This window comes from Spermophilus citellus (assembly GCF_964194105.1).
Source record: "Spermophilus citellus genome assembly, chromosome: 7".
Classification (NCBI taxonomy): domain Eukaryota; kingdom Metazoa; phylum Chordata; class Mammalia; order Rodentia; family Sciuridae; genus Spermophilus; species Spermophilus citellus.
The window spans coordinates 104,986,397-105,004,393 of NC_138188.1; the positions used below are offsets into that span (position 1 = coordinate 104,986,397).

At 42.8% G+C, this 17,997-nt stretch overlaps 1 protein-coding gene across 1 annotated transcript in view; it reads right to left on the reverse strand.

Annotated features, from left to right (window-relative positions):
- Positions 1-17,082, reverse strand: part of FSTL1 (follistatin like 1) — a 55,050-nt gene extending 37,968 nt beyond the window's left edge. The window contains exons 1-2 of the mRNA XM_081301750.1: positions 16,950-17,082; positions 16,749-16,805 (exon numbers count right to left, since the gene is read on the reverse strand). Coding sequence (XP_081157876.1) covers positions 16,749-16,805; positions 16,950-16,952 — 60 coding nt within the window. The 5' untranslated portion in view covers positions 16,953-17,082. The remainder of the gene's footprint in view (positions 1-16,748; positions 16,806-16,949) is intronic.
- Between the last annotated feature and the right edge of the window lie 915 nt (positions 17,083-17,997).

Below are 17,997 nucleotides of genomic sequence, written 5' to 3' on the forward strand. Positions count from 1 at the left end.
ACCCCGAAGCATGACAGCAGTCACAGAGAGAAGAAAAGTGCAAAGATTCCGAAGCAGGGTAGAATTTGTTATGTTCCAAGAAAAGAGAAAACACCAGTGTGGCTGTGGCTTGAGGTCTGCTGGGGAGAGACGTGTGGGGTTAGCTGGGAGAAGCTGACAAGGACCAGAGCATGCAGGGCCTCATAGGTACCGAGAAGGTGGTACTTCATCCTTAGTGCAACAGGGAACATGGGAGGGTTTTACCCAGGGAACAGATGTGTTTTACAAGACTACCCAGGCCATTGTGTAGAGAAACAGACAGCAGACAGACAAGAGGGAAAAAGGAAACACAGCTAGGGTGCTACTGCAACAGCCTGACACGATGGTGGCTTGGACTAGAGTATTGGTAATGGAGACAGACAGCAGTCAATGGAGAGATGACATAGCTAAGACTAATGCCCACAAGACTTGCTGAGGGACTGGGGTATGGGAAGGGAAAGTGAAATGTCAAAGAAGAAATCCTGGATACTTGAGTTTGATACCCAACAGTCTGTAGGCAGGTATGGACAGAGTCATGCTGATGGCCTAAACTGAAGTCAGGCCCAGAAGTCTCTCCTCTCAGGATGGCCTTGGGCTCTGGATGAACCACATGCCTGATGAAATGATGAAATGGGATTAGTTCAGGAAGTGAGCTCAGCAAGGCCTAGGATCAGATGTAAATAGACTCTGCTTATGGAATCTGTCCTTACTGGTACACAGAAGATCAGAATTGAAATATTTATATTTTTAAACGTGTTCCATGGTGAAATGGTTGGGAAACATTGCTTACTGAACTTTCCTCCCAGAGAGTCAAAAATAATGCACATGAATATTATAAGGCTCTGAAAAGTCCTGCAGAAAAAAACATTTAACCCAGCATGTACATGAATACCACTCAATACACAACACCAGTCCAGGTTCTTTATTCTCTCCTGTAGTTCTACTGTTGCCTGGAACTCAAGCAATAACAAGAAGAATGGTAACTACCATTAACTGAGCTCTTTGTATACATCATCTTCCTGGTGACAGACTATATATTGGTGCTATTCTAATTTACAGCCTTTACATTATCATTTCTCTTGTGAGTTTACTTATAAATCATATAGTATTCACTTTGCAAACAGTTATATATCTTTTCAGCTCATACCCTTCAGCAGTGTTCACTCGAGTATTTTCTCAAGAAGCATTTAAGATAAAGATCAATCGTTCTTAACTTTACCATCTCATCTGCATTTGCTTAACTTGCTACAATTAACAGTGAGTTTCCTACCTGCATTAGGGCCTCCCTCCTACCAGTCCTCATCAGTGCTATTTTCCTGCCTCCTATTAATTTCACCCATTTCTAGGGCAAGAACCACTTTGTGATCACTCATGTTTTGAATACTCTCAGCCTTAGAAATCCCTAATTTATGCTTTTCCTTTAAAGAGAACAGCATGATGTTCTGAATGTGGCTACTTTCGCATCTGAACCCATAGACTGGCCGTCTAGAGCCTAAAACAGCACTCAGCTAGCTAACAGCCAAACACACATGCACATACACACAGAGGCACAGACACACTCATTTCACCACTCTTACTAGCACAGGCAGAGAGAAGACTTTTTCCTGGGGTTAAACAAGTCACCAGGGAATGAGAAGGTCTTTACATCCTTGGACAGTGTAACATGAGTAATTATGGTCAATGACAATGTCATGTATACTGGGCAAAATGATAGCGTTACCTGGAAAAATAACCCAATCAGCCAACTGACACAGCCACTGGGGAGGAAGCTGGCTTCTCTCTAAGCCACACTGTAATTCAGTAGGCAGGAAATAAAGAGCTTTCTGTTTGATCAAATGTCTAAGGGGAATTTCAAGGGAAAATGAGATGTTCTAAGCTGTAAAATGACCAACACAGTAGGGTTAAGAACCTTAAGCATTGGTTGTTCCTAGAGGATTTTATATCACATCATGGTTTCTTTATTTTTGTATTTTAAAAAATTACCAAAACCAAATTATAAAGTTATGTTATGTATCGTGTAGATGTACAAGTATGGAACAACAAATCCTGTCAGTATGTACAACTATAATGTACCAGCAAAAATGGGGGGAAAATGTAATTGAGATAATGGGGGAAAAGCACCTAAAATGGGGCATAAACAGAACAACAACCCTCAACTTTGGATACTTGAGTTTGATACCCAAGAGCCTATAGGTGGTATGGTAATTCAACTTTTGTATATCTTATCCAGATTAAGTTATACACATCCCTTGGTAGAAAATGAACATGAAAACTTTTTCAATTGTTCTGTTCTGAGAAAGCTGCTAACTTTGTTACTGTCCTTTAAACAACATGGCCCATGAGTAGTTTAGGGAATTTTATTAAGAAACAAGTCTGCAGTGACTACTGGATGTATTATACTCAACCTTTAGCAAAGGCTTGACTGGCCTCTATTCAACACTTCCCAGTCTCACTCCTCTCCTAGGCCTATCCTCCAAGAAAGGAAACTGAGAAACCCAAAGCGAGCTCACACCTGGAGTGTTCCTCATGCTCGGGTTTTCTTTGATCATTATCCAGTTTTTGATGCCAAGTAGAAAATTACTCTTCTGTTTAATACTCAGAAAATTACTCTTCTTGCAGACACCAAGTAATGCACAAAATGAAGGCTTTACCCTTAAATACCTAAACCAGGAAATCTGCTTTTCTGTATGCAGCTGTGGGCAAGGTCAAGGCCGTGGCCACACAGGATAAAAAAGGAAAGAAAACAGAAAACACCAAGGGGGAAAGACTAGAGGAGAGAGGAGCAAGCACAAATGGACACATTCCTGAAAGGTTCTTAGAACCAGGCAAATTTTCTGCTTCTGTTTGCAGCCAACATCCCACCAATTAGAATATCATAATTATAGCATATAGCAAAGATTCAGGGTGAAGATGCCCTCAGAGAAGAGAGCCAGTATTCTGACCATTTGTGAATGAATGGTATTCATACACTTGCCTCTATCTCAAAGTAGCTTTTGTGAATTGGGCTGAGCTACCAAGAAGCCACAGGAAGCTACCCTAGGCCCTGCAGACTGGGACTCTGGCAGTAAAGTGCACTTGGGTATGTCTGAGTCTGTGCTGTGCTCTGAGGGGCATCTATCTGTATTTCTGTTTTATTAGATTAGATTAGATTAGATTATTTCTGCTCCTATAGAAGTTCCATATGTACCAATTTCACACTAAAGTTTCAATGAGCCAAGTACCCTGTGAGAGCAATCAGGAATTCCTTAGGACTGTCTTGGAGTTCCCCATCCATTTCCTTTTTCTCTGTCACAAATGTTATGCCACAAACTTTGGTCCTTCTTCCTGAAAATATACTTAATTAGCCTGATCCTTACAGGACTAATAAGAGAGTCTGACCATGGGATTTAAGAGGGAAAACATAGTTTTTATTTTTAAAATGAGGTAGAAATAAATAAATGAATAATATACATTTTAAGTTCACTAACAGTCAAACTTAAAAATCATAAAAATAAGTACTGGTCTGTGTGTCTACACTTAGGAAGATATCCAGGAAGTCTAACAGAAATCACACATAAACAAAACTAAATTAAAATAGAACAGTTAAAAGAAATTTAATAATACATGTGCTTCTCCTCACTAGTGTCCTTAGGAATTTGTCTTGAAGGACATCCCACTAGAGAAGAGATAGGTAGATGGCCCAGTTCTCCAAGCAGTGAAGATTAAGTCAGTGTGGGTGAGTGCGTGTGTACGTTCTCTTGTACACATGCACACACAGGTAGAGTCTACTCTGGGACACAGCCAATTTGAATCAATTCTAATCTGTACAAATACCCTTATTAGGAAAGACAAATGCAACACTGGGTTCCCCCCACTCCCATTCAGGAACAATGGTTGGCACAATTTAGCACCCTGGGATTATCTAGTGGAATTTGGGAACAGGAGCATAGGCAACTACCAAACAGTTCAACAAGACTAAAACATCTGTATTGGTTTCTGCTTCCTTACTGAGTTCACCCCAGCAAGTTACTTGATTTAAACTGTGGATATCAGAAGCCAAGACCAGTTCTCATGCATAGTAATTAGAGCTTATAACTGATTTGGAAATCAGGGCCAGGGGAGGACCAAGACAGGAACTTTATTAATACCTGTTCAGAAGACCATGTAGGAGACCCTGGTCAGGCAACATGGTAAGAAGCCAGGAGGATTCCAGAAAACAAAATTACAGTTCACCCAGTACTTTCAGACAGCTATTTTTGTAAGGTGTTTGCAATAATGCATCATTATTTTTAAAACAAAACATGAACATTTGAAGTTGGAAGGAACTTTTGTTTTTTGAATAAGCTCAATAAATCTTGAATTGCACACTTTGGATTTTGGGTTGTCTTTTTTATTTTTTAAAGACTCTTCACTCAACCCAGGGGGACCCAGCATCCCTCACGTCTTGCCCAGTGTTGTGCAGCTGGCTTTTGAAGTGGAAAATCAAGTGATTCCTTCTGTAGTGTAAACAGCATTTGGGATTCCTGGTGTTCAGGTGCCACATGCTGTACTGTTTATACTGCACTCAGTACACGCAGAGGAAGTAAGGGACCCCAAGGGCCACCTGCTTTCATTCATTCTGTTTTCTCATTCCTGGGCCAGCCTCTCTTTCCAACTATTACATCCTAGGCTGTAATTTAAAACAAGAGCTAATCAAATATCCTAATTCCATTAAGTAATATATTCTGACAAAATAGCCTAGAATGTCTGCCTTCTTTCAGATGGGCAGGATTTCTAAGCTGTGTTTCAGACCCACTCTAACCCTTTATTTTGAGACAGGGGATCAGGTGACTTGCCCAAGTCGGCATGACATGAGGCTTGTAGCTGGGGGTGCTGCTCCTGCCCTGGGCTATTTGCCCCAGTCCTTCTCTGGCCAATAAGTAGTAACGGTTTTAAGCCAGCTCCCATCAGGGATCTAATCTCAGCCCTGGCATCAGCCAACACTGCTCTTGCTTCTTGACTCTGAACATCTCAAGGCAGCTGAATCCTGGCAGGCTCATCAATTCCCTCTCCTACTTCCTCATGCCAGTCCTCTGAGACAGTTGAAGGTTGACCAAGAAAACTAGGAAAATGAGTGAGGAGAAGCAATCAAAGTCAGAGCAGCAGAGGCAAAGTCAGAGCAGCAGCTCTGTGCAGATTGTGCTAGAAAGGCACAGTGCCAAGTAGACACTGTCTAGACGTTAACCGGCCTCTCCCAGCAGAAAGGCTAGCAGGGAGGAGGGGAGGCCAGGCCGGAAAGCTTGCTCACTTTTTGTTCAACTAATGCAAACACATGACACAACCTCCGGCAGGCTCCAGGCTGGGGGTTCACTCTGTCTAAGACATTTCTTCCCAGGGGCTGGAATTCAGTTATGTGCTAAGGGAAGTTCTGCTAATCCAGAAATCAGAGGGGAGCTGGAAACTCTTTTCTTCATTCCTGGGGAATCACAGTTCTCAAACTAGACTGAGCTGAGCAACAGCCAAGAGTAGCACACTGTGGGGCCAAAAGAACACAATTTTAAAATTTCCATTTGTATCATCTTGGCTTATCCACAAAGAAGAGTCACAAATACCAAGAGCAGGCTTTTTCTTTTTTCTTTCTTTTTTTTAAAAATATTTTTTAGTTATCAATGGATTTATCTTATTTATTTATATGTGGTGCTGAGAATCGAACCTAGCGCCTCACACAGGCTAGGCAAGCGCTCTACCACTGAGCCACAACCCAAGCCCCAAGAACAGACTTTTGATGGAAGCCCCAACACTATGAATGATATCAGTTTATAAAATACACAGTTGTAGAAAGGGTCATTAGAGTCCAGCAAGCATCACATGACTCAATGTTTGAGGAGCTATGCACATCGGTTCGAAAAAGGGGCTCCTTTCCTCTGATTGGACAGATAAGCCCTGTACTCGGGCATGTGGCTTGCTGAGCCCAGTGCAGGACAGAGTCAGCCCCACTCACCCCCTCCACTGGTGAGTGGGGCTGACTGTACACATGTGCAGTAAACAATGTCTACAATCACACTTTCAATAATTAGGCTGGAGTTTTAGAGCCATTTTGCAATTTGGCCTTATTTAATGTGAAACAGTTGTGGATACATCTGAAGAACAAAGAAACTGCCTTAAAACATCCACTGAGTCACTGACCATTAGTTGCAAATGCTCTGACATAACAACTACTCTCCAGTATACATTAGAGAAGTAGCTAAAGGTGAGTCCAAATGGAGAGGACCAACATCCATGCGGCCAGAATGACCAGGCCTGACTCTCAATCACGGCACTCAAGCCATTTAACAACTGATGTAACCTGAAGGCCAGTACAGTCCTGAGTCCATGTTACTAGCAAGAGTTTTTGGTTTATTTTCAAAGTCACTTTCAGAAATAAGGTACAGTGGCCCTAAATCACTGAGCTTTTATCTTGGAATTTTAAGTAGGCCACTTACTAGGCAGTTGATTTGGGGTAACTAATTGAATTCTCTGAGCCACGATTTATTTCCTCATGGATAAAATTAAGATTGCAATAACTACTTAACGGGTTGTAAGAATTAAATAAGATATGGCTTTTTCTCTCTACCTGCTGTCTGGCTAAGTACTAGTCATTTTTCAGAGCTCAGTTTGACAGCCAATTCCTCTGGGAGGACTTCCTATGCTCAGCTCTGTGCTCACACACTGTTCACTTAGACCACTCTGAGCCTGTGTCCCTATCTGGCATCCTACTGAATTGAAAGCTCCTTGGGGACAGGCTCAGGACTTAATCACTGGCATAAATTCAGTGATCGAGAACAGATCTGTGAGACCTTCCACTTTGCTCTTCTGAGCGGATCTCGAGAAAATATACTTTGTCCCAGATGATTAATGCAAACTAGAGTGTCAAGGTTTTGTGCAATTCTATCTCTATATAAATGTGAACATGGTGGTTCACAGGTATTTTGGCAGCTCCTAATGCAGCCCAGACACTGCAGGATGACCTCTCTATAAAGGCAGGAAGAGGAAGATGAGAAAGAAAAGGGCAGCCAAGGAAGAGGAGAAAGATGAAGAGGAGAACAAAGAGAATCACCCAGGGCCTGGGGATGAGAGGTGTGGGCACCGGAGGCTGGAGGCAGGACTGGCTGCACCCTGGCAGGGCCTTTCCATTAAGACTCCAGGTTTGTATACAAAGCACTAGAAGGTATAGTCTTGGTTCTTGAAGGGACATATCCCCGCCTGCTCCAGAATACTTTCTACTCTGTCTTTAAGAGTAGCTGGTATTTATTTTGAGACAGTTAAAACAAGGGGCCCTGTTTCTTTATTTTCCAAAATCAAAATTGAAGACGTATTACCAGCTAACAGGCTGTGGGGATTACAGCAAGACTATATGAAAATGGCCATCTATCACATCTGGTGGTCACCTCCACACGTAAGGAGAAACCCAGGAGAGAGAATTCTATGTGGAAAAACCCCAGAGAAGTTTTATGCCTCTCCTTTTGTCTTTCTCCCTCTTTTCATTCTGGTTTCTTCCCTTCATTTACTGCCTCAGGGAGAACCTATGCTGGCTTTTGTCCCATGGTCTATAGGAGATGCTCAATGGAGGTGAAATCCTCTCCCTAGAGGAAGGACAGAGTTGTGGTCTTACAGAGGAAACACTACATAGAAGTTTCAGTAAAAGACTGGCTCAGTTGAAGAAACATTTCTTATATAAATATTGAACATCAAAATGTCCCCTGAGATAAATATCCCATTTTCTATTTATTTATTTTTTGTGGTGCTAGGGATCACACCCAGGGCCTGGACCATGCTAAGCAAGCACTCTACCATGAACAACAAGATCAGTATTTTTAAATCTTATTTTGAGACAGGGGCTACTAAATTACCTGGGCTAGCTTTGAACTTGTGATCCTCCTGCCTTAAATTTGTGAGTTGCTGGGATTACAGTTATGTGCCACCATGCCAGTTTTCTTTTTAACCCATTTTGTCCCATTGTTCCAGATGTGGAAAACCTACAAAACTTAAACTGAGCAACAAATATGCCACTTATGGTAAGTTTGACATAATTATATCTGGAGAGTTGAAAACTTTGATTAACAAAGAAGGAGACAGATACTTAAACTCCTGGAGAGAGCAAATCAAAGAGGCAGGAGAATTCCATATACTATGGCTCGCTCTCTCATACACCCACATCCAATGGCTTTTGGAGTTCTTATTAGTAGAGATGCTACAGAATGGGAGTAGCTAACAGGCTATGGGCCAAACTCACTTTTAACTGCTTTACATGAAGCAGCTTATTTGATTCTCATGACTAATCTGTGGGGTATATACTTTGTATTAATCCCATTTTATAGATTGTGAAACAGGCCAGAGATTTTAAGTAACTTCCCCAAGACTGCATGGACAGTGCGGGCAGCACTAGGATTTAAACCCAAGGATTCTCTAGCTTCAAGGTCAGAGTGCTGAACCATTACATGTTACATCTTCTCAAGGATAAGTAGGTAAATGGAGTAATAACCTGAGCCAGTGCATACTCTGTACAATAAGAGGCCATGACTCATGGGTATTTCTGTGTAAAGTAAGAATTTTCTTGTTGACATTATAGAGCCAAAAAACACTCTTCCTTGATGCCTTGTAGGGAATGGCAATAGGCACTTTATCTCTCTAGCAGGACTTTGTTTTTGGTGTTGATTTATGTACCATCAGTCAAGGAGCCCTTTCCATTACCCAACTGAACAGACAGGCAGAGAACAGCATCATTCCCATTTTATAGATGAGGAATGTGAGCTCATGGAAGATAAGTCACTTTGCACAAGGTCTCACGTCTGGACAAGTCTGAGACGTCAGGCGATTTTAAAATGGTGACATCAGAAAGGGTAAGAGCAGAACTTCTAAGTCAAGAACTTTTTCATTCTTTACAATTAATTGCAGTTAATAATAAAAATGTTCAGTAACAGAGTTCATATAAAAGACAGACTTGGGGCTGGGATTTAGCTCAGTGGTAGAGTACTTGTCTAGCATGTGCAAAACCCTGGGTTCAAACACTGGCACAGAAAAAAAATTTTTTTTTTTGAGACATCCAGATGTGAGAACGAGATAATGAAGAAAGGAACTCAGAGGAAGGTTTGCGTGTCATGAAAATGGGAAGTAAGGGAAAAATACCAGAGCCTAGGGACAGATAAAATTTCAGGTAAAGTCCCATGCAAAAAGCTGCCACCTACTGGATATACTGATGGGGTGAACAAAGTGGAGGTTGAAAATGGCCCCAGCTGCCCAAGTGGAGCCTCAGAAATTTTGAGAAGTCAGGGATCACCCATCCCACCTCTGCATTTCAGGATTTCCTGAACCAGTAGACAGAGGAGGAAAATGGAGTAGTAATTTCTACCAAAGCCATAGATTTGGTTCCTTAATGGCTGGAACCATTTGAGCTGTACAGTAGCTATAGTGGTGGTAGCTCCTGCAGTACAGGGACCATAAGTTATTGCCCTTTAACCCCATAATATTCCAGTGGTAGGACACGTGAAAAGTGACTTGCATAACGTCAGATGCTTCTGTAGGAGATTAATAAATTATACTTAATAACGACTGTTGTGGGTAGAATAAAAGACTGGGGAAAAGACAGATATTGCTTCAGACACAGGATTTAAATCTGGAAAACAACAAGGAGTAGAGAAAGACAGACTCTCTCCCTACATCAACTCAAGCCAATAACCCGTGAAAACACACACACACATCTGGGCCTGAAACAGACCACAGCTTCTTTCATGTATCTATGACTTGTCTGGCAACAGCTTGACTGGTCACAAATAGTGTCTGGGATTATTCAGGGGACACATTAGGGGTCATAAATTTAGACATAATCCTGGGAATAGCTTAATGGTGATGACTTCCAAATGAGGATATAGAAAGTCTATTAGAAATTACATGAAAATCCTTCAACCACAGCAAAATAATACAAATTTATGGGATATATTTTGTATTCCAACTAACCCAAAAAGCATCCTATTAGCAAGTTATTGCCAGACTCTGCTAATGCAGAGCTGTTATCTATGACAGCAGCAGCTCTTACAGCCTTAGCAACAGCTACTGTTCAAACCTTCACTGGAACGGCCAAGAAAATTCTCATTATCCTATTTTTGTTGATGGCCAATATTAGAAGTTTTGGCTTAATTCAAAGTGTTCACATTCATCTAAAGAACTCAGGAGCTTGGACCAGAAACTGGCAAGCAGAGTTTTCCTGGGATTTTCATCCATTTCCAATCTGCATTCTATCACCTATTACCCCATGTTGTCTTTGTCAGTTTCACACAGACCTGAATTCTGCCTTCTAATTATCCTAATTTTGGCTAAACATTTGTCAATGTTTGTCCAACTGGATTGATTTTTTCCAGCAGGAATGGCAAAAAAACTTTTATTTCACAGACAGACTCTGATTGATTGCTTATAACTACCTCGAACATTACTGAGTATGATTTTCAAACCTGTTCCAGGTTCAGTAGGAAAGAACTTCATGATTGATTAGAACTGTCTGTCATGGATAAGGGAGAGGTAATGTTGATGTGTATGCTATGTTTATGCCATGTCATAGAATTGGGAGATATTTATTTTTATTTTCTACAGTATCCATTAAGTTCATTGAATACTTCTGTTGATGGACTTGATCCATTTCTCTAGAAGGGGGATGAACCAATAGTGGCTAATTATGAAACCTCACTCCCTCCCTTCTCCTAAAACGATCCTTAGAAGTTTTATTCTTTGGATATTTCATTCAGTGTCTTGACAATACGGGAATTTCTGTGAATCCCTTTCTTTTTAAGAGGAATTTATCCCTCTAATCTTTTATTTAAATAAAAAGTTGTTATTTTCTGATAAAACATGAAAATAAAGTATACCCATAAAAAGAGAACATAGAAAAGATGAGAGCAAAGAATAATCCCAACCCTACAGATAGTATTTTGTAAACACAACTTTTAGTGGCACGCATGGCTATGCCATGATTTATTTCACCCTCTCCCACTGGATATTTAGTCAGTACTAAGTTTTTTGCTGTCATACATCACATGACTAGTATCTTATGTACAGTCTCCTTAAATGTAATAATGACCAGGGCAAACCGGTCAAATAGAAAGATTTGACTTTCTTTCCTTAACTTAGTTTCTCAGTGTAGATTATAGTAGCCCTAGCATATCCATTCACAAAACAGTCAAGTGAGCTCCCCCAGAGCTGACCTAAGGTTTACTGAATCAAATTCGCATCAATGAAGACTGCATTTAACTATTTGCTGTCTGTCCTGGTACCTAACAAAGAAAACAATTTTCTACTATAAGCACGGTTAACTACAAGTTAAATGCTTAAAATAAAATGCAAATTGCAAGTCACATAGAGAGGGTTAAGTTACCTTTTCATCAATTATTAAAGGATCACTATTGCTAAAGCATGGATTAAAAACTTGCCAAGTGTGACTAAGTGTTGAGACATCAAGAGACTGGGCTGATAAAGATAATACTACCTCTGTCTTGATTGGGTGATGGCTACCACCTGGGTATATGCAGATGTAGAAGTTCATCAAACAACACCCTAAAGATTTGTGTCCATTTTACATCTGTAAAGGAATTTCCAATATCAAGGGAAGTTCTACATTAATGTAACAACAAGAATTACAAGGATATTTATTCACCATATCCTTGTAACAGACACAGTAGCTGCCACCATTTAAAGAACCTGGCCCACTGCTAGACTGTAAGCAACATGTATGTATAGCATTCTCAGCCTGTGGCAGTAAACGCTAACTGATGAGCAAAGTGAAGGGAAGACGGGTGCTGTTCATGGCTCACTCTTGGAAAAGGCACAGTTCCCAAAGCCAGGGTCAGAAACATGTACACTGGGAAAAAGTACGTATTTGACCTCCAAGGACAATAATCATCTGGCTTACAAAATGAGCTATATTAATTTTATTTATTTATTTTTATTTTTTATTTTTTTAGAGAGTGAGAGAGGGGAGAGAGAGAGAGAGAGAGAGAGAGAGAGAGAGAGAGAGAGAGAGAGAGAGAATTTTTAATATTTATTTTTTTTTAGTTCTCGGCGGACACAACATCTTTGTTGGTATGTGGTGCTGAGGATCGAACCCGGGCCGCACGCATGCAAGGCGAGCGCGCTACCGCTTGAGCCACATCCCCAGCCCCTAATTTTATTTTTTTAAGTCTTATAATATCTGGTATTAGTTTGAGACACAAGCTAATTGTGTTGTCCAGGTTGGTATCGCTCAAATGATCCTCCCGCCTCAGTCTCCTAAGTAGCTGGGAGTACAGGAGTGTTACTATGCCTGCTAGGAATGTTCTGTTGGATGTCCAGTTATTTGAAGACGATTAAGAAAAAGAAACCATTCTCATATGTGACCACTGTTATTCATCCTTTACTTTTTGTTCTTGTGCAAGTATGTGTTGTTCTGCCTAACAGACTTCTTTGGGACATTTCCTCTGGAGTCATTATGTCCACCGCAGCCCATACCCTCTAATTTCTCCCCCTTACAATTCTTCCCCAACTTGCTCCTGGGAGACTGGGAACTGGAGCCTGCTTTCTGTTACCAAATCCAGAAATGTTTACAGGAATTATAACATGTCCACTTTTGGAGGGTGGAGGTACTGGGGATTTAACCCAGGGGTGCTTTACCATTGAGCTACATCCCCAGCCTTTTTCAAAAATTTGAGCTAGGGTTTCACTAAATTGCTGAGGCTAGCCTCAAACTTGCAATCCTGCCTCAGCTCTTGAGTCACTGGGATTACAGACCTGCGCCACCATGCCTGGCAATATGTCCACCTTCTAAAGACATTCTCAATAGCCAGGGCCTTGATTTGCTGGGCACTTGCCCTTCTGTTTTTGCTTTTTAGTTGTATACCTTCTCTGTTTTTAACATTCCAATTTCCAATGATGGTCTTCAGCATTACAACAACTTTATTTGCCAAAGGTAAATAAGAGATCATTTTAGTAGCAAATACACTGGCTGAAGCTTCAAGAAGTAGCAGTCAGTAGATGGAGGTTACACTCTAGGTCTACCTGAGTCTAAGAATGTAGAGGAGCTCCCACATCAAGCAACAAAAACCCTAGTGGTTAGTTATATGCAAATAGGGTATAAATGAAAGTTAAGTGTGGCTTCTGAGGGACAGAACCCTGATGGTATTGTAGTGGGGTCAGTCAAGAACTAAGTGAAGTTAATCTGCCTGTAGAATTGTTATTGCATCTCCTTACTGTTCTCTTAGGTAATATACTCACAGTTCCCAGGTCAAATGTGGATCTCTCACTGGAATTGGCAATCTGATTTGCAAATCTATTCCCTTGATGCATGGTTCACAATAAAGAATTTCTAGACCTGAAATGTTGGGAATCAATGCTAGCAGAGGCCACCCCTAACAGCAAGTGGGGGAACACCTGGGCACTTGCCAAGGCTGTCCTCCTCATGGTCTTGTTGGGCCACAGAGTCTCCTTCAGCTTGCCTTGCTAGAGTGACAGAGATCATCAACTCATGGAGCAGGCAAACCAATATCCGGGTTCTCCCCTCCATGCCTGCATCTCCAACACTTCTCAAGGAACTGTAGTCACACCCAGTGGAAGGAAATAGAAGAGAGAAAATGAACAGGCTTTGTGTAGTTGCTAATAGAAGCCCTCACTCTGCCATGGCCTCCACCCCATGTCCTGCCCTGGCCAGATGGCAATATTATATACATCTAGAGATATGTGCCATACTCAACACTGTCTTTTTTGCAGGGACTCTATAGAGTACATTGGTGTTTGCTCATGTGAATGGGGCAGAATTCAGATGGCAGCTGGCTGAAGGAATATGCTGGCGATAGAGTAGGTAAGAAAGGAAGCAATCAAAAAGCAACTTGAAATGCCAAGTAAGAGACGATGGAAGGGGCTGGAATTGTGGCTCAGTGGTAGAGCGCTTGCCTAGCGTGCACACCCCTGGGTTCAATCCTCAGTACCACATAAAAATAAATAATAAATGGAATAAAGGTATTGTGTCCAACTACAACTAAAATAAATAAATAAATAAATAAATAATTTTTAAAAGACAATGGAAAACACAGGGAAGAATGTAACTCTTAATGTGATTTGTTAATAGTTTCTCAAATCTAACCAAATGGAATTTACATAGCCAGATGTTAACAACGATGTCAGTCACCTTTCCCCAAGCTTTGAACACCTCCAATTTTGAAGGATTACTCCAACAACTTTGGCTTCTTCAAATAGAAACATTATTTGTAGATAAATATATTATTTTTTCAAAGGCTGAATTAAATCTTTGCATTAAATCTTGGTGCAAAAAGCAATGAGAACCCTCACTTTATTTTCTAAATTTCATTTTTAAAAAGTTGTACAACATTTGCCCAATTTTAACTAATCTAAAGTTTACCAAAATGGATTCTTGCCAATAAGTCTATAAATCCCATACCTGAGTGTGTTTGCTGAATGTCCTTAAAGGGAAAAAAAATTCTACTGTAAGCACATTCACTACAAGACATAATTCTTAAAATATATTTGAGGTAAAAGTCTCCTATGGAGAGGGTTAATTTACCTTTTCATTAATAATTAAAGGTACATTATGAACACATGGATTAAAAATTTGCCGTATATAGCTTTTAGGGCCAGACACCAAAGGTTGACTCGATTAAAAGGTAATGATCCTTAAAAAACTGGAGTCATGAAATGTAACCCCTCATTCTTCACTGTAACTTTCTGTACCAACTCCTTCGATTTCCATGCCTCAGCACTTCTCCTTTTGCCTCTTTCCCTGTAGATTTTGCCCAGGAATTCTGAGAATACTGGATGCTCTTCTACTTCCAGCAGGAAATTGCTGCTGGGGGAACTTCCTCCCAGGGCTAAGCTTTTCTCTGCATTGCAGAGGGGTGGGGAGGCGGGTGTACAGTACAGGCTGCCTAGAATAGATCCCAGACCTTGGGCCTCACAGCCTTGTGGTGACTGAACTCAGAGCTTCCTCACATCTCGTATTTGCATTCCAGTTCACAGAGCCATTTCACACACTAGCTGGCAGTTCTTAAGCCTGCTGGAAAACTAACCCAGGATTCACCTCATCCATCACGGAACTATGGCTGTCCTTTGAGGGCTACAGCAAGGGATGGAGGAGTGTTTTTTAATCAGGACTAAATCTACCAGTGAAGAGGGATAATTCCTCAAATTTAAACTCTGGAAAATGAAACGGAAGAGAAGCAGGCCAGGAGTTGAAGGTGGGCTCTAGAGGCAGAGGGAACTGGGTTCAGATCCTTCTTCTTTACTACTCAGTTATATGACCTTGGGCAAGTCTCCTTAAATATGTTCCCTCCTCTGTAAAATGGGAATAACAAAACCTATCTTACAGGGTTTGGGGAACTAAAAGAAATGATGCAGTAATACACACAGCCAATGTCTGGTATACAAAATACTTGGGAAATGCTAAGACTTCATGTTTGGAAGTGGGTCTGGAGCTTGGGTTCAAATCCTATTGCTAGCATTAATAGTCAAGGGCATCTGATGCATTAGGTAAACTTCCCTGAATCACTTCCTATACCATGAAAATGGAATTTTATTACAGCTCATAGTAGGTATCTAATAATTATTAGCTATTCTTGTTTCATTGGGAGTAAAAACAGCTTGTATTTCTACATCAACCAATAATGTAGTGAATTAAGTGAGACTTCAGTGTAATGTGTATTTTTTTTAAATCGTGAAGACTTTGTATGCATTTGTGAATTCTGCGGTAGAGTCAGGCTGTGATGCTAAGGGTGGGGCTAAACTGTAATATGAAGAAAAAAAACTAAAAGGGAGTATAAACCACCCACCAGGGAGCTATTTCTTTTGTAATGTGCATTCCATTTCTTCTCCCTCATGCTTTTTAATTCCTTCCACATTTCCTGCCATAATTATCAAATGTTTAGTTTCTGACCTCACTTTTCTGGAGACTAGAGCCCAAGGAATTTAGAATTGTTTATTTTCTGTCCATAAACCTTTGAGTTAATGGAGGGGCTTGTGAGCGAAGGGTTGTTGGTTTGTTTGTAGTGTCTCAGGAAGGTCACTGGAGTTGAAAAGAAAACATTACCAGGAAAAAAAAAAAAAAGCTGAAATGCCTTAACTGGAAACGCAGAGCCCCCAAAGGGCAGAGCCATGGATCTCTCACCCTTGCGCAATGTGAGTTTAAGGAATTATTCAGATTTTTTAAATGCCCTTATATGGCCTAGATAATAACAAAAAAATCCCAGGGCACTTTGAAAAGAAAATAATAAATTTTCAGGGAATTATAATCTCACTTTATAAAGAAGAAAGAGAAATTTATTTTGCCCCCAAAGAGGAATCTTTTGATTCCCCGACCCCCACCCCCGGGGAAGACAGACTTGGAAAGGAAAAGTCCTGAACTATTCTTAATTTCCTCTAAAGTGAAGGGAAGAACTCAGGGCGCCTTTTTGAACTCGACTGCTGCTGTCGCCGTGTAGGTCCCAGTCCGCCCAGTCGTGCTCTCTCCCCCACCCCACCCTCCCTCCATATTAGGCACGGTGGGGTTCTCGCTTATGGCCCAAACTTATCCTGATTTTAAGACTGAAGTTTGGCGAGTAGCATTTCTGCTCCGAGCGCCCCCGGAGCCTCACCCCACCCCACTCCACCGCAAGTGTGGAAACTCCCAGTCCCACCCCGCGAGCATCCCAGGACGCACGCCGGCCGCCAGGCGCGCAGAGCCCCGTGGCCTGGGGCCCGCGTTCCGACCTCCTGGACCCCTCACCTACCTCGGCGTGGACCCAGGCGACGGCCACGAACGCGAGCGCAAGCCAGTGTTTCCACATCTGAGGAAGAGAGAAGAGAGCGAGACTGAAGGGGCCGGGCCCCGCGCCGACCCGGGAAACTTCTTCAGGTCCCGCAGGCTCGTCCCCTCCGCCCGGGCACCCCAGGCCGCCCGGAGGGGTCGAGCCACCGCACTCCGTGCTCACCATGGTCCGGTCCGGGGCTCCGGAGGGCGCGGGACAGAACGGCAGCAACGAGCTCAAAGCGAAGGTGGGAGCTTCGCGGATCAGCAGCCTCCGAGGAAATTCGACCTGGGCTCGCCGCCCCTTAAGACCCCTCCTTCCCCGACTGCCTGCCCCCCAGCTCCTCCCATTCTCCTCCCACTTCTGCAGCAGCGGGCCCCGCGGCTCCAGCTCCCCTCCCTTCCCTCGTCCCCGGCTGCGGGGAGCCCTCGTGCGTCCTGGCTCAGCCTAAACCCCTCTCACCGCACGGCCCTTCGCCGGGCATCCCTCCGACCCCCAGGACGCTGAAGCGAAGGCACTGGGGGCTGTCCCGAGGGACGCTGCAATAAAGGCCGAGAGGGGAAGAGGGTGCGGGGTGGAGGGGGAGCGAGGAGAGCCAAAACCCCTCCCCCGGGAGGGGCGGCTGGCCTGCTGCAGCCCGCGGCGTGAGCTGCCGAGGTGGCCAGGTGGGCGGTACCGCTGGAGGCCCGGGTCTAGGCCGGGACTGGACACCCCCCCCCCACCCCCCGAGAAGATGCCCTGCAGCCTAGGCAGTCTGAGTCTCCCTACTGCTGAAAGGGAGAGGATTGGTGTACAAATGAGCCCCCTCAGCCCAGGGACTAGGGTGCCGCTGTAGCCAGAGCATCAGGAAGTGGGTGCAGTGGCCAAAGACCGGCAGGCGCAGGGAAGGCTGGTCTGGGTTCAATCACAGGGTGAGGGTGCAGTCCCCTGCTTTGCTGAGAAGATCCTGAGTCCAGCATATACTGGTAGCCTTTTCCTGCCCTTCCCTCAGGTCCAAGAGCTGTGTCTGCTTCCTCTTCTCAGCCCATGCCTCACCTGTGTCCCTGTCCTTCTATCATTACAGGTAACTGTCCTGCTCATGCCTTGGATATCCACCAATTTCTTCCTAGCAGCCTGCAAAGGTGTCTTAACTCTTTGAAGGTGCTCCCCACTCGCTTAAATCTGCTTCTTTTCCTGCCATAGTGGCTAGTGCGGAGAACTAATCTACTTGGCATCTCAGATTTAATTTGCC